Source organism: Tachysurus vachellii, chromosome 9, assembly GCF_030014155.1.
Source record: "Tachysurus vachellii isolate PV-2020 chromosome 9, HZAU_Pvac_v1, whole genome shotgun sequence".
Taxonomy (NCBI): Eukaryota; Metazoa; Chordata; class Actinopteri; order Siluriformes; family Bagridae; genus Tachysurus; species Tachysurus vachellii.
In genome coordinates this window covers 20,294,278-20,314,825 of record NC_083468.1, presented here as the reverse complement: position 1 = coordinate 20,314,825, position 20,548 = coordinate 20,294,278, and the positions used below count along the sequence as shown (strand labels likewise).

Here is a 20,548-nt window from a genome sequence, read left to right as displayed (position 1 = left end):
ACACTTGAATAGGATCTTTAACCTAAACCTATTCAAGGAAGACAGTGCCACTGTATGCAAAGTTAGGTCCATAAAGAGATAGTTGCTAAAGTTGGTATGGATGAACCCTGACTTCACTAAATCTCTTACGGCTGAATGCAAATCCTCACAACCTTTCACCAAAAGCTAGTGGAAAGCCTTCAAAGAAGAGTGGAGGATATCATAACAGCAACATGTGACTAAATCAGGAATGGGATGTTCCATAAATACATATAGGTTCTGTGTCAACAACTTTTGGCTGTATAGTACTTGCTAGCTAAGTGGCATTTCCTCACACAGTGAATGTCATGCTTTGTTCTTGTCAGCAGCCCATTCGGTTTAGTTCGTAACTGATTGTGATCATTGAATTGACTTGTTGCCACAATGTCCATGATCAAAATGAAATGTTTAAATGGATTATTTCTGGGTAAGATACATGCAAAAGAGAAACACATTTCAGTTCAGAAAAAAAAAATAGTACAAAATGTCCAAATTTCCACACAATTTTTTGTGCTCAATCAAAATTTGTGTTACCTACAATCCATAAGATTTCTAAAACATTTCTAAAAAAAAAAAAAATTGATCTGAAACATTTTCTGAAAAGGACTTTACCACAAGTTTAAAAAGAAAAAAAACCTTCAACCTTGGATCAGGGATATATTTGAACCAGTAGAGAGCGCCAAAGAAATGTATCTATCTATCTATCTATCTATCTATCTATCTATCTATCTATCTATCTATCTATCTATCTATCTATTTATGTATTTATTTATTCATGGAAGCGCGTTCACACAAGGCGCATTGAATATTGCCATTTAGCCTTCATTTTCATTTTAAATCCAGTTAACAGCAGTGATGACAAAGTATATAGGTTTTTTTATTTATTTATAAAGATTCTTTAAACAATGCATACATTTAATAGTGCTGCTTCTAATTCTTTGCCACATGCTGCTGTTACCCAGAGCAAAGAGATTTCACTCTGAATCGTTCTTTTAATATATGGAGGATTGTCTCCCGCACATCTGCTGATAAATCTAACTGACGTCGGGATGTTGATGTGGCAGCTGGAGATCATGAGAACGTCAGTCACTCGTTCTCATCACTGCCTCGTCACTCGAGCTGTGTGTTTTTGTGTCATGGTGCAGTTCAGTTCACTTCAGCTCAGCTCAGCTCAGCTCAGCTCGCACACAGAGCCCCGGGCCGCGCGCACGGCGACGTGACGAGAGCATCGGGTGCGCGGCGAAGTGGCGCGCGTGTCATTTCAACTGACACACGCGTTCGTCCGTCTATCCGCGCGCTGCTCGGGCGCAAATGCGAGGACACGGCAACAAGACAGCGCGCGCGCGCGGGGGGAAATAATAAACTCGTCTGATCTGATCCTGGCCCTTGGAGTCAGAGTGCACGAGTAAAGCGGAGAGGAACGAATGAGCAAATCGCGTCGTTTACTTGTTTTCTCTCGCACCTGAAATGGGTTCCGTGCCGCCACTCAGGTGAATAACAAAGGGTTCCCTTTTCATCTGTTACGAATCTGACTGATAAAGGCAATGTAAATACATGCTAATTGGCCAGGAGGAACATCTGTACACATGAATATTCATGCAATTATCCAATCAACCAATCATGTAGCAGCTGGGCAATGCATAAGGTTATACAAGATACAAGCTTCAGATTTTGTTTAATAAATGTGTCGGAAAATGTGATCTCAGAGACTGTAATATTTCAGAAATGTTTGATCTGAGATTTTTACACACCACAGTCTCTACAGCTTAAACACACACACACACACACACACACACACACACACACACACACACACACACACACACACACAAACAGTGAACAACCAAAAAGCATCAGTTCTACAGCCAGAAACATCTTGATAAATAACCACTCTTTCCAGACACAATGAGCAGAAAAGCATATCAGAATGCAGAACTTTAGGTGGATTAGCTGCAGCAGAAGACCACATTTTGTACCATTCCTATCAGATAGAAACAAGAATTCAGTGTGGTGCAAAAGAAGAGTCATGCGTTCAGCAGAATATTGCGATGCAATCAGTTCAACATGGACAAGAGTCTGAAAGGAATGTTGCCCTTCCCAGTATTATTATGGTGACCTTATAAAGTGGTCAGTTGTTGTATATTTCACATAACTGAAATATAAGCTAGTCAGTATCTCACATGTCTCAAATCATACTGCTTTCCTTATGCATCAGAGTTATGACCTCCACTTAACATTGTGCAAAAATTACCTAGATTCTATTGAGTTGCAGAAGGTGGAGATAATTTTAAAGTCCCCGAATAGATCAGGGGACTCAAAGTGATCCTAGGAACTGCCTAGGCTAGAAAATCTCTAGTCTTTCAGGAAGCTCATAATTAATTATGGTACCCATAACATTATTCATCATTAACATACTATATATGATAGAATAACTGTTTAATAACAAGTTTGCATTAAACAATATAATTTGTGTAACCTATGATATTATTTGTAATCATAATATCATTTGTATAAAACTTTACTAAATCTGGTGCAAATACAAAAGCAAGCATTTTAGAGTGACCTTTATACTGTATGATTGTTTCATTAAGTCATGAGCTTAGTCATGAGATTTACCTAGATTCTTTGTGGTATATTAATACTAGGTTTATCAAGTTTATTTGAGGTAGTTTTTAAAAGGTGTTTTATATTCCAAAACTTTGTGTAAGATTTTTCTTCACTGAACCATCTTTCTAATGTATTACTAGTGCTAATTTTCATTCTCATCAGCTATCATTTTCGCTCCTGTCTCAGTTTTGATGGGTTGTGCCAAGGTAGAACAATCTGCCAATCTTTTATCCTTTTAGGAGTAAGTGGCCCGTTACATGCGCTCCTGATGTGAAATAATTCTTGTGTTCTTTTAAAAACACAGACACCATTGACAGAAAGCTGTTGACGGATGCTGATGCTTTCAATACTTCAGAGGCTAGTGATGAATTACTGCAGACAAACAGTGCTGAGCTTGCAAATATGTCCAGCCACAGTCTGATATCAAAGCTGGGAGAGGAGGATGTGTTCACATCACAAAGCATCTCACACTGCTTCACTCTGTTTCTATTTGCACTATATTGGTTATTATGTGTAGGATACTGCAGATACACTATAGGTTTTATACCTTTTTCTACAATTGCTGTTCTAATTGATTTAAATATCATTTATGTACAGATCCAATTACTGGCATTAAACATTAACCCAGAAAAGACTATATAATACTAAGTTTACAATATATTATCCTATTCCACTTGGTTGAAATCTTATTGAATCTTATGAGAATTTCATTCAAAGTTCAGTTTTATATAACAAAACAATAATGCATATGAATTACAAGACAATGTCAATTATGTAATAGGACTGTAGACAGTATTTTGTGAGCACTACAGGTTTATGCTTCAGTGTGTACTATATGTACCTGTGCATACAAAATATGAAAAATATAGCACCCTTTTTTATATACAGGAAACTAGCTGTCAGATTATGTGTTACTAGTGAAAGTCTACGTGTGATTAAAAAATACATTTCTGCACAGACACATTCATCTGTTCACAAAGGAAGCTTCGAATCCTTCCCTCTTGTCTCTATTGCTCTTACCCTTAATTTCTTTGTTTCACAAAGTTAAGAAATGTCAAGGATATTTGTTGATGACTTTCTGCTGAGTCATAAATCAAGTAACAAATCAAACTAAATTACCCCATAAGGATGGACAGTTAATTGCAGAAATGCATTTATGTCACATGTGATGGATAAGCTGTGAAAATGTCCTCTAAATCATCTTACACCCACCTTTCACTATTACAACAGCAAACAAATAACACTGAGCCCTTGTCACACAGTCCAAAATCTTAAGACAGGTAGTAGACCTGATTGATCTGTAGATTTGGATTATGATTTAGAAAGCACTTTACTTGTCACATAAAATTAAAAAAATCCTTTCAAGGCAAAATCACTCACACACTTTAGGGAAAGTGGGATTTATTCATTTACACACACACACTCACTCACACACACACACACACACACACACACTCTTCCTCTCCGCCTTCCATCTCTTGGCCACAAGCCATCTCTGAGTGCCATCACAGAGTGGATCTACCTGTAGATGTGGCTGATGTGTCTTGGGCGTCATGTCTGCTGTCAAAGCGGGACTTGAGAGACAGTGATGGCACGCCTGGTGAAGCCCCAGTGAGCAGGAGAGGTCATCCCTCACCCCACAGACAGGCTGAGAGACAGCCACATGGCACACATCTCCCAATGACAGCCTGTCACAGACAGGAGCTCCACCATACGGCCCTGTCACCCCCTCACCTGACAAAGCTCAACTCACCATAGGGCCTAACTGAGCATGATCTCACGTCACTGTCAAAACTAAGCTGGCAAAAGGTGAAGGATTTGCATTTTTACTGTACGCTCCATCTGCACTTTTATATTTTAAGACCAAGATTTAATTATCTAAGCCATATCAAGGACCATACTTTGGCTGCAACCCACTTAGAAAAAACAAGCTTTCTGCAATGCTTAATAATGAGACCTCATGGAGATGTTTCTGTTCATAAAAGCTATACAACAAACCATGTCATTTCTTTTGGAATATTTGGTTACACATCTCTTGTCTTAATAACTGTCAGGTAAAGATTACATCAGTGCCTTGAGGGTCTTCCTGTCAGAATTAGACCACTATTCCACTAACTGTGTGCAGAATTCAGCTGGAGATTGTGGATTCCTCCTACTGTTTGAAATAATGTGACCTGGTTATCCCAGTGCTAATAGATGCATTGAACCATTTATCATGAAAATTGATCAAGTTCCTTTGACAGGTGTCCTTTTGCTATAACAAATGTGATAACATGATTTTATTCAGAACTATCTCTGTTAATACTGCTCTTATTGAGTTATGTACACACATCAGTGTTTGGTCAATCCGGGTTCATGCTAATTATTCCCTTTGTCCAGTTGTGTAGTCCGACAATGTAGAATGGTGGGAATGACCACATTTTTGTGATTTCACTATTTAATGAATAGTGAAATAGCTGATTCCACTATTTAATGAATATCAAAATCTGGGCCTTAGATGGAAAAAAATCTTGGATTTGATGCTAGTCCACAGCAGGGCACAATGCACAGATATCCTCCTACCTCCAATCCTCCTACTGGCATGTTTTTGTAATGTGGGAAACATGACATGAAAAAAGACATCAGAACATGTGAAATGACACACAAACAAAGAAATATATATGGTAATTAACAGTCATTCAAAATGTCCTATTAAATAATAATTATTATTTAACTCTATTAATTAATAATTTATTAAACCCAAATAATTAATAAATAAATAAATAAAGTTTTAGTGGAAGGAAGATGTCTTCATAAGTCTTCATTTGTTAAAAAGTATCAATATTCCTCCTTTCATTTCCTCTTATTTTTATGATTTTCTCATTAATATCTGAAGAATGGAACTTGAGAAAGGCTTGATTTTGAGAATGAGCTTACATTATTCAGTATTATCAGTATTTGCCACCATGATGCTTTTTACAGTCAGCCAAAATACAGTTTTGTAAGCTATCAATCAATCAAAAAATCTTTCCACTATTACAACACATTTTATTTTAGTTCTATTTTATTGTTGATAGCACTCTAACTACCGCACTTTCCATTCTGTCATAACACATTTTGAAACTTCTAACCTATGTCAGTGAAGGTGAGCCATGTTGCTTAGATGTGCTGCAACAGCATGATGTTACGGAGCTTGACATCAGACTCAGGGAAAAGGTCATCTGCTTGTCACAGATCAAACTATATGGCTGGACCTCTTAAAACATGGCCAGGGTAAGGGCAGGAGGAGACCAAATGGAGGGTTCACACCAGTGATGGACATGTAGCTCAAACACACCCTTCTGTGAACCCTGAGAAGGGTGGGCATCCTGCTGGCAGGTGTCCCTTCTTATATCAGATGCTGGGTTACAGGCATGAGCGTCAGAGGTGGTGGTGGTGGTGATGAGGGGCAGGGAGGTCTCTGTAATGGCACTGTTCCAGAGGACTCTTTAGCATTTACATGACACCATACAACAAAAAAAGAGGTGGAACTTTCAAAAGCAAGAATCAAGATATGATTACAACTTGTTAACCAGCAGAGCTTATCCATTTTAATATACAGATTCAGGAAAAAAGATATACACGCCTAATGGGTTATTTATTTCATTTCTTTTGAGATTTTTATATGGGCACAGTGATGCTCCAGGAATTGTTACCATCTAACAGCTCTCAGGCCCTCTGAGTCAATCTAGAGCTCGGGTCTGTGCAGAGTTTTATATCTTCTCACCATGTCCATGTGGGTTTCTTCCAGGTTCTTTTGGTTCCTCCCACTGTCTGTAAACATGCTTATAGGTGGATTGACTATGCTAAAAATTACCCCTAGATGTAAATCAGTGTGAATGTTTATGTTTGTGGTGTCACATGGTGCCCTGTGATGAACTGGCATCTGTTTCAAAGTGTATTTTCCATTTGTAGGTGATAGGTGAATAGGCCGTAGAGTCATCAATGACCATGATCAGGATAAATAGTTTACTGAAGTTAAATGAATGAATGAATGAATGAATGAATGAATGAATGAATGAATGAACAAGATGATGACAAAGACTATCCATTAGCCAATGTGAATGAAACATAAGTCACTATTTTCCCCCAATTTTTACTGCTGACTCCTATTATTTATGGTCTTTCTTAACTTGTGGTTATAGCTGCTAACTTGCTGCTATTCTCTTCTCTCGCAGTAAGCATATGACACAATGACCAGCATAAAAAAATGTACAAGCAAATATATATATTCGATGTATGACTGTATTATTATATTATACGATGTTAGCATGTGTACGTTTAGTAGAAAAACAATGAATTTCTAATTTCACTGGAAAGTCAATATATATATATATATATATATATATATATATATATATATATATATATGGTTCCCTATTAGTGTTGTTATTGTCTTTGCTTAGCTGTTCCCCACCCCTGTGTTGTAGAAATCAATGAACCTCTCTGCTTCTGGCAGCAGTGTGGAAGATGATATAGAGGAAAACAAAAACACTGGGTTCTGTTCTGAAATACTTCAGTATCAATTAAAGGAGGTTTTTTGGTGCAGAAGAAGAATAAGGAAGAAGTATAACTTATTCTCACTAAACCACAGGAATTTAATTTATATCACAAATCTCAAGATGACATGAAGAGAAGAGAAATGAAGAGAATTAAAAATGGGTACTGAATGAAATGAATATAGAAGATAAAACGCCCTTGAGTTTTAGTGAAATCACCAGTGTATTAAAGGGATCATAGGAAGCATGTCGTAACAGAAACGTGGCGTGGGAGTGTCCGACTTCTGCTGGGGGAAATCTAGCTCGAGGACTTTTGAGTGACGTGATGAGCCCGGAGCGCGCTCTGAGGCGCGTGACTCGTTCCTGTTAGCATATCGTTTCACCGGGAGACAAGAGACAAAGGACAGCAGCTCCAAATCATCCACCTGCTCTGTTTTTAACGTGGCGAATGTACGTTAGCGCGGTAGAGACAGTAATAGCTTGTAGCTGGGGGTTGAAATAAGTGGAGGAACTGGTGAGGAGCGGATCGAGCGCACCGCATCTATAAAGCATGGCCAGGAGGAAGCAGCGAGCACCCAAGCGCGCACCAGGTATGTCATCTATTCGTCTGTTTACATCAGGTATTCTTTTTTGTTTTATAGTTGAAACCATCTCTCTTCATTACCCTTATTATTTATTTATTTATTTATTTTTTGCTTGTGGTTTCCTTTGCTTTCTTTCCCTGTAACGCGCTCTGTGTTTACGCAAATCCATCCATCCATAAAGCTGAAATGTAACAACGAAAGCAATTACAGTCATAAAAGTATTAGACGATAATCAAATCTAGCGTTATATTGTGATAATGATCATGTAAATAAACAAAAATCTTAGCTCAGTCTAACACCACGAAGCTTTAGTGCTTTAAGCTTTAGTTCAGTGCCATTTAGCACATCTGCTCTTCTTCGACTTTACTAAGCTGTTGTGCTGAACTTGTCCTTACAACTTCTGAAATCTCTACCACTCTGAAAAAGGAAAGAATTAGTATTCTTTCATTGGTGTGCTGCCGTCTTAGTTTTCCAAACATGGATCATTCAGATAAAACAAAGGCACAAAAGGCAGATGAAGAGATTGTGCCACTATGAGTTGAAAACATGGCTGGTTTATTAATACAATAAAGAAATGGAATTTTAGTAAACAATGAGTATTGTTGTTGTAAGGAAATTTTGCAGAGTTAGCACATATTCAGCTTAAGGTTTTTAAGTTGAATTTATTTGCCATTAATTATTATGTCACTGGAAGGTCCTTGCCAGCATAATAAGACAACTGTGTGTGTGTGTGTGTGTGTGTGTGTGTGTGTGTGTGTGTGTGTGTGTGTAAGTAAGTATACGTTGGGTGAGTGGGGTGGGTGGAGGGGTTTTGGGTGCCTAATGGATGGCTACGGCTTGCTCCGTTACTCTGGCCTGTCAGAACAGCTTTGTCTCATGTTGGATTTAATTGTTATCCCCGTGACAGGCTCATCCATCAAAGGCTTTAATGGTCAATCAGAGCAAGGCCATGTGAGCACAGACATTCTTTTCCCATACACATGCCTGGCCTTTTATTTCATCACACTGTTTCACTGGGATCTGCACAATTTCATAGTGTTAAACAAGTAGTGGAAATGGTTTTGCACGTTTGTTTTTGATTATTACATTCTTTATCTTTTCATTATTACATTCTTTTTCAATTACACAATTCTGTTTTTAATTTTCCATTCTATACTAATTTTGAATGGGCAGTCTAAAAATATTTCCAGAATGTGGAGCTGAATTTCAAAAACCTCATATCACTGTGTTAAGAAGCCTGATGTTTTCTCTTTGACTTTTTCTTTTCTCTCCCTCTTCCTCTCTCTCTCTCTCTCTCTCTCTCTCTCTCTTATACAAAAAGTCATTTTACCAGCTTCATTAGTGCACACCCAATTAGCTGTAAACTTGATGGATTGCTGACAGCTGTAATGATCGGAGATGACGAGCTGTGTGCCCTGTCACCAAGTCAAATTAGGTTTCTGGTACTTTGATGTAATCAAGTAGATATTAGCTGCTACTGCTGGCCTTAACTATTGCTTTAACCTAATTTAAATTTTCAGGTGAAAAATGAGCTTTGGTACATGACTTGAATGCAGCTGCCGTAAACTGCTATGATGAAATTAATACTTGAAATCATTTTATGCAAATATTTTCTTCCATATTTTTTATTTTAGAGTACCATACCTATCATGTATTATGTGCTCGAGACTTGGTTCTGTTTTCGACTCTAAGACTATCTGAAGGTTGATTAGTTCATAAATGACAGATTTAGATGTGCTACAGAGCTCTTACCAAAACATGTTTTAGTAACTGTAATTTCTAAGGGCTTTGGGCTGGATTCTAGGCTTTGTTCACTGTCACTGTGGGGAAGAAATCCAGTACCTGAGAAATGCAGAGGAGATTATTCAGACTGCATAGTGAGCCTGAATGTGATGATGGAGATGATGAAAGAGATGAACATTATAAAAGCCCATGATTTTGTAGTACAAAAAAAAGGTTTTTGGCCATCAGCCCTCATGATGTGAAGCTAGTGTACACCACAGCTCATCTAATGTATCCAGGGCAAGATTTACAAGATGAGGCACTAATACTTATGTGAACAGTATGGGAGTGTCTACAGTGGCATTTGGCACAAGCAAACTACTCTATACCCTCTACCTTCCTTTCTTTAGAGTGACACCTTCAAGGCTGCATATTCTGCACCTTTTTTGTGTATTTACAAATATGGGATTTTAGGATTTTCAGGAAAAAACAACCACTTTTTTCTAACCATTTTTCTGCATAGTATAGTTTTATCCTTGTATATACTTTTTCTTGTGTTCAATTTGTCTTTGAATAAGTACAGACATACTGTAACAAACAACTTTTTCAATTGCAGTCCCACAGTGTCAAATGATCTTTTCTTCATACTGTGTTCGTAATGAACCTCCATAATGGTGTAGCTTGCTACAATGATTGACATATGCCTTTTGAGCTTCTTGACACAGGGGTGAGGCCTGCCAGAAAGGCCATGAGCTATTGGAAATCCAGGAGAGTTTTCCACCTCACCTTCCTGTTTAAATCCCCAGCTTTCATATATATTATTCAATGTGATTATTTAAGACACCTATTCCCAATGATTTCCAAGTATGGAAGTACATCTAGCAGTGAATTCCCCCATCTAACTCTGAAATAAAATCTGCAGCAAAGCTACACACTTGTTATTGTCTGAACATGTGAGTTTCATCTCTGTGGCAGCACTGTGGGATTGACATCTCCTCCCTGGGACGACAATGGAGACATCAATCTTCTCTTTGGAGAAGAGGAATGCGCCTCCTTTTTCCAGGGAGGTGCTTTTTCATGTAGGCTCCATTTTAGGAAAGTGACTCAACATATCCCTTAGGGGTCCAGAAACTCAAACCCTGGTGGAGAAGATCAGCACCATGCCAAACCTTCAATTACCCTCTCAACAGAGTTGTTAATCATGCCACCACTCTTTATTTTTGACACTATGACACTTCATCTATCACACTCAATTTCCAAAGACACAAGGTGGTAAGTAAGAAAAGTACCGTGCCGATGGGACACAAGAAAACATTTTGGAATAAAGACAAAGAGAAAAGGGTGGGCGGCACGGAGGTTGTTAAACAGGATATAAAACGCTGCCAAGTGGAGTCTAGGGTGAGAGTTGAGTGATAAGGAAAGTGAGAGCAGTTCTGAAAAATTAGTCATCCTGCTGAGAGACTCGTGAGGCCTACAGAAGGAAGAGTGATCCTGATTAATTGTAGATAGAGATGTATTACATGTTGAAAGAATGAGCAAGCATGTTCTAATTTTAAGGTAATGCATACTCATACATAAGTCAGCTGTTCAGAATAGTTTTTAGGCCTAGGCTATGTAACAATTCATTTTACTTTATTATTCTATATACACTGTGTGCATTTTCTCTTGAGAATTTTTTCTGTGCTTGAAGGTGCATACATGCTGCAATAAGCATTTGTTTTTGCCTGTGCATTCCAGCCGCAGCTCAGAGTGACATGCATCACTCAAGCTTGGCTGGCCTCAGTATGAACCCTACGTGCTCTCCCACAGCTCAGTGATGGATGCTCCTTTAAGGAAAGAGATTAATGAGAGGTAGGAGGCTTGCAGGGTCATTCATCAAGGTGAATATTATTTAGACGGGCCATGTAAGCTTGTAACCTGAGAATTCTAGAGACAGAGACAGCCTTAGATGTGTGTTCTATGATGAATGGTGGTGCTTTCTATCTGTTTGTTACTAGACACCAATTCTGTATTGGTCCGTCATTGCAGGAGCTGTGTATATAACAATAAACTACCAGATGGTATTTTATTCTAACTTGCTATGAGCTCACCAGAAAGTGTTATTTGAGGCCTGTGCTTCAGTTGAGACAAAGAGAAAGAGGCTGCTCTGTTTAATGGTAATATTTCTACTCTACATGTCTCACCTTTTTCCTTCTGGAGAGGAATAATGATTCCAATCCATCTGGTAGAAGCCTTTGTTGCTACACCATCATCTAGCAGCTGTTGGCTTTGAGTCATACAGAATCGCTGCCAGTCACTCTTGGCAGCTGAGGCACATCAGACACACCACTGTCAAGGGGAACAGAGAATCAAAGGCATGTAGAGTGATATTTAGAGAGAGAGATACGTCCCCTGAAAGTGTATTTTGGTTCAGATAGAATTTCAGTAGGGACATACTTTTTTTTAATCTAATATTTCAAAAACTGCTAATCTCCTGAGGTAGGCTAATCTCCTACACAGAATAGTGCAACAAACAAACAAACAAAAAAACTAAAGCTCTTGTTAATGAGAGTGGTCATAGAAAAATGGGCAGATTGATTTGAGCTGACAGTAAGGCTTTAGTAATTCAAATAAACACTTTACAACCATAATGAGCACAAAAGCATCTAAGAACACATAACACTTCAAATGGGCTATAATAGCAGAAGACCCTATATCAGCCAAACACAAGAATCTCAGGCTTAACAAATCCTAAGACTAACTGATTAGATAATTGTATATGGTATAATAAACTGACTGGTGTTTGTATATATACACTCAATATCAAGAGCTTCAGTTAATCAAGAGTTTAAACATCAGTACTGGGAAAATTTGTGATCTCTGGCATGGATAGCAGATGGACCGGTTTGAGTATTTCTGCAGCTCCTGATCTGATGGGATTTTCACACACAACAGTCTCTGGATTTTACACAAAATTAATAAAACAAAACAAAACAAAAAACCTGTGATTAAAGGGTATGCAGGCTGAAACTCTTTGTTGTTGAGAGATCAGAGGAGAATGACCAGACTGGTCTGAGTTGCTAGGAGCTCTAATGGGCAGAGAAGTACCAAAACCTGTCAATTGAAGAAAGGTGATTTTTTTTTCTAATCTTTTTCTCTGCCCAGTTTGGGAGTGTCTGCTCCCATAATAGGCTCGATTCTTTTTGTTCTTGGCTGACAGGAGTGGAACCTGATGTTGTCTTCTGCTTTTGTAGCCCATTCACTTCAAGGTTTTATGTTTTGAGATGCTTTTCTGCTCATCACAGGTGTAAAGTGTAATTATTTGAGTTACTGTAGCCTTCCTGGCAGCACAGACCTGGCCATTTTATCAGAATTTTCTTATGAACAAGGTGTTTGTTCCCACAAAACTGTCACTCATTCAATGTATTTGTTTTTCACACCATTTCTGCCATTTCTGAAATACTCAAACCAGCCTTTGTGACACCTACGTCCATGCCATGATCAAAGTCACAGAGCTTTATCAGACACTTGTTCATTCTGATGTTAGTTGTGAACATTAACTGAAGCTCTCACTTTTTTGCATTGCACTACTGCCACATGATTGGCTGATTATTAGATAACTGCATGAATGTGCAGGTATTCTTCTAGTGATGCCAACCGGAAGTCATTCATGTCTGTTACTAAGTGATAACATAAAAGAGTGTTCTTACTGCTGTGTTATTTTGTTAGGATAAATGCCCCTATTAGCATTGCCTTGGGGATAAACAACTTATCATTAACGATCTATATCATGCATTCTACACCTTTGAACTTGTCACATGAGCTAAAAATTTGTTGTCTTTAGAAAACAAAATTTGGGTTTGCCGATCAAAAACAAAGCCCACTATCCAACTATGAAGTCACTCATATGATGTACTGTATAGTAACACTGACTCTAAAGCAGAATTACACTGAAGCTGAAATTTGCTATTCAATGCATTCCTTACATAATGCTTATTTGTGTTTCGTTTTTAGAATTTTAGCAACAGTAAGTTTGGATTTTTATGTTTTAGGTTTTGATGCTTTTACAAATGGTGACCCAAAGCCAAACACATAGCTCTAGACATTATACTTTCATAAATCAAAAGAAGCATAATGCCTGAAAATGCTTCTTTCTGCCTTTTTGTCAGAGATTGGTGCACACATCACATTTTATTAACTAAATAAATTATCATGGTTGTCAGTCAAGCCTGAGGGAATAATTGGTTATGATAGTTGCCTCTCGAGATGGATTACAATTCAATCTTTCTTTCCTTGTAGAAAGGACTTTGCATGGTTTCATAGTTATGGAGTTTAATAAGAACAGCTTTTCGTTTGCCTTTACTCTGGCATAAAAACTAAACTCTTTTTTTGGGTTTTTACTTTGGATTTTAGCATATTTATTGGCACTGACCTAAAAAAAATAAAAAGAGAATTTGAGTTTTTTTGAGCTTACTGTGTGTCACTATAATTGTCTCTGTGATATGAGTGGGCAGGAAAATGATCATGTCATTGTATTTACACCTGGTTCATTCTCTTTACGAGCTGTTTCAGAATCCATGCCAAACCAGGCAGTTCAAATGACATCTTTTGATCAAGGCTGCCAGGAATGATCAGAGGAGATTGGCAGGTAATGGATACCTAGTGACAATCCAAATCTAAAGGGGAATAAGACTGGCCTGCACCTGCCAATTATCCTTTAAAGCTCCAATCCTACAGGCATCCTGGCTGACATCTAGTGAGAGGCTAAATGAGAAAAGCACAGTCTCTGAAGATTGTGTATTATCAGTTGAAATGAGAGCTATTTGTGCTTTCACACTAGCTGTCCTGTTAGATCTTGTGTGTACAAGCAAAGCAAAAAAAAAAAAAAGTAGTTGAGAGATTATCTGTGTGCTAGGGTATATTGGAATCGGGTTTGAATTAGAAACAAAATATTAGACAGGTATAACAACTTCCACTATAAACAATTTGACATGAACTTCACACCAAGAATGAATGAAGGGGAACAGAGAAGGTCAAAGTTTGATGTGGCTTTCATAGGAATGATTACAGCATCAGTAAGACAATGTCAAACTAGAAGGGGACAAGCTGTCAAGAAAGGAAATAGTCACTCCAAGAGTTGGTGGATTGGTGCAGCTGGAACCAAGAGGGACAGCGATGTCCCATCGAATCTGTCACATGAAGGTGGTCAGCCAGACACCTTTCTCCCCACATATCACCTGTCTAAGGTAAACAGTCATCAGAAAGGATTTCAAGTGACAGCTGGCTTATGCGTTGCAGTCTTTTGTATTCCCTTGTATACTCTCATCGTGGACTACATCTGTGCACTACATGGACTACATCCTTATTTTCTCTTCTCATTTTTTATTCCTGTGAACAGGTGTGATGTCAACTAAGTGGTAGCAGCTGCATACTTTTTCGTAAAATGTACCATGTATATCACTCATTTTATCTCCCTAAAAACAAATGGTTTACAGGAATGGACTATGACAAAACAATTTTGTGTGTGTAAGCAAGTCTTTTTTTGTTTAAGCTTGCACTTTAGAACAGTAGAAAAAGATACAGCTGTTTTTCTAATTTGTTATGATGAATCTTGATGTAGAGAAGTAACATTTTAAGATTGTAGACTCCCAAGATATACTTATCACAACAGAGCTTGTCTTCTTCTTAGACTGGTAGACAGTCAGACAGTCTTATAAAATGCCCAATAACTCATTAGAAGTCACTAAATAGTTCAGCTCAAAAAATGACTGGAAAAATCATTTGGCTTCTTCAAGCAAAAATGAAATGAAACTTTATATTCTGACAGCTTCATATCTGGCCAAGTAGATGATAGATTTGAAATGAAGTAGCCAAGAAGGCTTTTTTAAAATGTTGAATTTTATCAAGACTTAAACAAGTGTGCAGTATTGGCTGTGCATGTGTGCAGAATGAAATAATCTTATAAAGCAGTTTGAAGTTTGAAATAATTTGTCTTTTATTTTATTGGTATAGATAACTGAGACAGGGACAAAAAAACAAAACACACATTTGGTTCAGATACGTAGTGTTACCCACTGCTTAAATATTTTGCACCCTTCTTGAGGGCTTGAGGTACAATCTGTTGAACCATGTAAACACCAGTGATGATAAAATGTAATAAGTTCTAGTAGTTGTATAAGTTGGTGCAAGTGGTGACATGCTGCTTCAGGCCAACGGCAATATCATGAGCCCATAAACTTGTCAGACACATTGTCAGACATATAAAATTACTACTTTATTCTATATGTCCTCTAGTACTGCTGAAAATATTTCACATAAAAGATGCCTTTGGGCTATAAGTGTCTTTATAGTTTCTTATAGAAAGAATGCAAAATGACTATGTAATTTATATAAAAATGGTTTGACATATCTGATATATCCAACGTTTTTCCCCCTTTTAGCTTATGATTCAGAGGATGTTGAAGGACCTGCCAGGCAGAATGTGGACTTTGCTAAGGAAGATTCAACAACCACAAAGAAACCACTGGGTAACAACAACTTCAGGAAGGACTATGGCTTCCAAAAATCAGAGGACGAACACTGCTCCACTACTGCTGAGTTTTCTGAGACTGACAGTGAATTACACATTAATGAGGCAAATGAGCCCACGTCAGATGTTGAAAGCAGCTCAATTAATAATAAAGACAAACCAATGAAAGACTGTCTTAATGAGGGATCTGAGAAAGCAGTGTGTGGTTCAGATAGTCTGGAACAGATAAAAGCCATTTATAATGGTTTTCTCGCTAATTCCTTTTGGTCTTCACCAAGTCTTAATCCTTCTCAGTCATGTACAGAGAAACGAAGTGAGACAAGCAGCAGCAGCAGCAGCAGCCCTGGAGGTAATTGCTATGACTGGCACCAGTCTGCAGTTGCAAAGACCTTGCAGCAGGTTTCTGAAAAACAGCATCCTTCACAAAGGGAAACTAATCTTTTCAGCACTGTTCAGCTCTACCGCCAAAGTGCTAGGGTGTATGGGTCCATCTTTAGTGGGGCAAGCAAGTTTCATTGCAAAAGCTGTAGTGCATCTTATGATACACTGGTTGATCTTACAGTTCACATGAATGATACAGGCCACTACCGAGATGACAACCATGAGAAGGCTGAAAAAGGGGCCAAGAGCTGGTCCAAGCCACGCAAACGATCTTTAATGGAAATGGAGGGTAAGGAGGATGCCCAGAAGGTACTGCGCTGTATGTATTGTGGCCACTCTTTTGAATCTTTGCAAGACCTCAGTGTACACATGATCAAGACCAAACACTACCAAAAAGTGCCTCTGAAGGAACCTGGAACATCGATTGCTGCTGTTAAAGTTATATCATCTTTGAGAAAGAGAGTGGATATAGGTATAACTAGGTTGAATGCCACTGATCAAAAAGCATCTTCTGGTGGAAGCACAGTAAATGTTAGTCTTCCCAATGTTTCGGATGTTAATAAGAAGGAGAGTGTCATGGACCATAAAGGTATGAGCAGCACCGCACAGATTAAGTCACAGATTTTAAGTTGTATGGAGTGTGGACAATCATTTGAGTCTTTACAACAGTTAAGTGCTCATATTATGCAGACAGGTCACTTTATTAAAGCCAGTCAGACTCTCCAAAAAAAGGACAAATGCATTTCTGAACAAATTTCCTTGCCTGGGAGAAGTAAAATGAAAAAGGAGAAGACCCCAATAGAGAAGCAAGGTTCCCCTACATCTTCACCAAATGGAACCACTAAATCACCACATGCAACTCCTCCTCTTAAAAAGTCAAAAATTGAAAGAAACATCTTCCTAAAGGAAATGCATTGTGAAGAACCAGGAAAATACAACAATGTAGATGATCAATACAATATTCCTTCAACATTTGATTATCTTACTGAGGAGGACCTGAAGGAAAGTCCAAAAATGAACCTAGATATCCTTAAGTCTCTGGAGAGCACTGTTACTTCTGCCATTAACAAAGCACAGAAGGGGACTCCCAGCTGGGGAGGATATCAGAGCATTCATGCTGCTTATCAGTTCCAGAATAACATGAAGCCTTCTCTCTACAACTCTTCCATACAGCAACTGGTGAACAGTGTGGAAGTTCCATGCACCGACAAAGGTGAACTCTCTCCCAGCCCTCAACGCAGAGCTCCTTCACCCAAAGTAAACCTGCATGCTATGGAGGAATTGGTGAAGAAAGTAACACAGAACATTGCTGAGGAAACAAGAAAGGATAAAGATGAACAGGTTTCCTTAGCAAGGCATTTTATTACCACCTCAACTATAAGCGCAGACAGGAAATCAGCAGAGCAACATGACACACTAAAGAACAAAGGTAACAAGATTACTGTCTCTGAGAATAATACAAGTGAGAGGGAATCAAAAAAATGTAATGAGTCTTTAGCTTTTCGTGACGACAGCGCCGTAATAACTGTTCACCCAGAGCCAAAACAACCATTTGTTAGTCCTTTAAATGCCCTTCAGTCAGTCATGAATCTTCATTTAGGTAAAGCAGCCAATCCTGTGAAGCCAGTTAAGGATCCCATGAATATGCTTCTAAAGATGAGCAACAGCATGGCAGAGAGGGCTGCGGTAGCTTCAGCTCCGATATCCACCTCAAAACCAGAACCATTACATCCAGAAATCTACCAGATTGACAAAGACCAACCCATAGATTTATCCAAAGGCAAAAGGAACCAGTGTTTAGTTACTGCTTCTCTCCCAGGGAAAGTGTTAAACTCTCTTCCTGCTATGACCAAGACTGATTTAACTGATGCAATAAAGTGCACTCCAGTCAGCCCAGTGCATGAGAATGCACTCTCGGACATATCAGACATGTTACGGAATTTATCAGACACTCATGCCTTAAAGTCGCAGACTTCATCCCATAAAGCAGTAAGTTCAGGTATTAACGAGACTCACATGCCAAACGCAGGAGATGATGCATCTATGCTGTACAAACGCAAGGGTAGGCAATCGCAGTGGAATCCTCAACACTTGTTAATTCTGCAAGCCCAGTTCTCATCGTGCCTCAGAAAGACAACTGATGGGAAGTACATCATATCAGACTTGAGCCCTCAAGAAAGAATGGTCATCTCACATGTCACAGGTCTTTCTATGACAACCATCAGCCACTGGCTAGCTAATGTGAAATACCAGCTGAGGCGCACAGGCAGGACCAAGTTTTTGAAAAACGTTGACTCTGGTCACCCTGTTTTCTTCTGCAGTGAATGTGCCACCCAAATCCAAACACGTTCAACATACATCTCTCACCTTGAGTCACATCTTGGCTTTAGATTACAAGACTTGGCTAAGTTCTCCTGTAAAAATCCCAACAAGACAATTGCAAAGCATTCAAAGAACATTTTGGATCAAACTGTCCTGTCATTCCTATGATCTGCTGAAGGTTCGCGGTAGCTGAATGAGCTGAGTGTAAACACTGTGCTATTGGTCTTAATTAGCAGCTCAGAAAACATTTCATGTAATGATAGGAATTTATAAAAACTGAACCATTGAATATTATTGTGTAATTGTTGTACAGGATGTGTATTGTATGTTAATAAAAATACAAAAGAGTATATTATCATAATATGTACATTAACATCATAAATAAAATAAATATCTGGTAGGAATTATTCTTCATACGATTTGTATATGATAATCACACAGTTCCTAAGAAGATTATATAGGAGATAGATATATACATGATGCCTTTTTTTTGGTTTTCTTGATACGGATGAGGTTATACAGTTCAAGTAAGTGACAAGTTGATCATTTGTACAGGGCTAGTTTAATAATTTTCATTATGATTCATTAATCATATTTATTATTTATTTGAAACTCTTTCCTGTTGTTTAAATCTGTTTGTATTTGTTTCTACATAAAATCAGTATTATTTTCTCATAGGTTTGTTAGGCAGTTTACTATTTTATACAGCACACAGACCCATTGCAATTTGATGACCATGGAACTAAAATATTAATACAGGATAAACATTTACCACCCACTTAGGTACAGTTTTACACCTGCTCATTTATACTTTATACACCTTACATATAAATAAGCAGGTGTACAGGTGTTCCACCATTAAAGTGAGGGGTGGGTGCATAATATATGGTATTGTTTATAATATAAAGTATAATATATTGCAAATATTACTGGTTATTGTAAGATGACTAGTCTTACTGTAAGTTTACTTTATTGATTATGTGACTTCAGTAAAAAAACAACAACTATTCACTATTAAGGTTTTCTTACAGTATATTTTTTATAATGTAAAAAATCTGCATTTTAGTAAAGTAAAATATCTATTTATTTTGCTTTTTTTTCTGGAGCCATTTCTAATAATAATGCATTTCACATAATTACAAAACTCTTTTCACCTTAACGGTATTATTTAATGTAAAGGCATTTCCCTATGGTGCATTTTACTGTAAATACTCTCTGTTTGTCCACATAAACGCATACACTATGCAATTATTTCCCCAGTATTAGTATAAAAGGCATATCTGACCGTGGACTAAGTGTGGTCTTCAAGTGTGTATATATCACAGCAGTATTTACAGCTATACATTGACAAAAATATCTGCAATATTGCAATACAACACATTAATGGTACTATAGTTACAAATGTATTATCCTGTTGAAACATCTGTTGAATAATCTTAATTAATTATATCTCTTATTATTTTACACATTATTTGCCTTACATGGTTTCAAAATGAGAGGCAAAGTATTGACCATACTGAAAATAATTTGATACAGCACTTAAATGTCAGAAGCCTTTCTGATTAATTTGGTTTGACCAACTGTGTCACTTATTCTTTTCTGTTTTTGTTGCTTTGTTTTAATCCCTGTGATAAAAATAGAGATATAAAAAGAAAGAGAAGTGCCCTTTGTCTATGTATTTCTGTCACCACTTTGATGAATATCATCTAAATTGCTTTGTATATTTGAGGGATTTGGATGTCAATCTAATTCGAGAGTGTATGTTGACGACAGCGGCTCCAGATAATGAGAAGAAAGCTGGCTTTGACAGCGTGATGAGCTTCAAACCGATCAGATCAAGTTTGAACAAGAATTTTTACAGAAATGCCTATCAAATAGCTGGAGCTGAA

The 20,548-nt window shown here is 37.8% G+C and overlaps 1 protein-coding gene across 1 annotated transcript; it reads left to right on the top strand.

Moving 5' to 3' along the window:
- Nucleotides 1-7,453: 7,453 nt before the first annotated feature.
- Nucleotides 7,454-19,065, top strand: tshz3a (teashirt zinc finger homeobox 3a). Its single transcript, XM_060878650.1, has 2 exons — nt 7,454-7,732; nt 15,868-19,065. Exons 1-2 carry the CDS (start codon nt 7,693-7,695, stop codon nt 18,825-18,827), a joined length of 3,000 nt encoding a protein of 999 aa, XP_060734633.1. The 5' UTR covers nt 7,454-7,692; the 3' UTR covers nt 18,828-19,065.
- The last annotated feature ends 1,483 nt before the right edge of the window (nt 19,066-20,548 follow it).

Bases quoted from the DNA above. Each gene is read 5' to 3' on its own strand.
- tshz3a (XM_060878650.1), top strand. From the start codon at position 7,693: ATGGCCAGGAGGAAGCAGCGAGCACCCAAGCGCGCACCAG. The intron at 7,733-15,867 runs GTATGTCATCTA...TCCCCCTTTTAG, and splicing joins AGCACCCAAGCGCGCACCAG to CTTATGATTCAGAGGATGTT.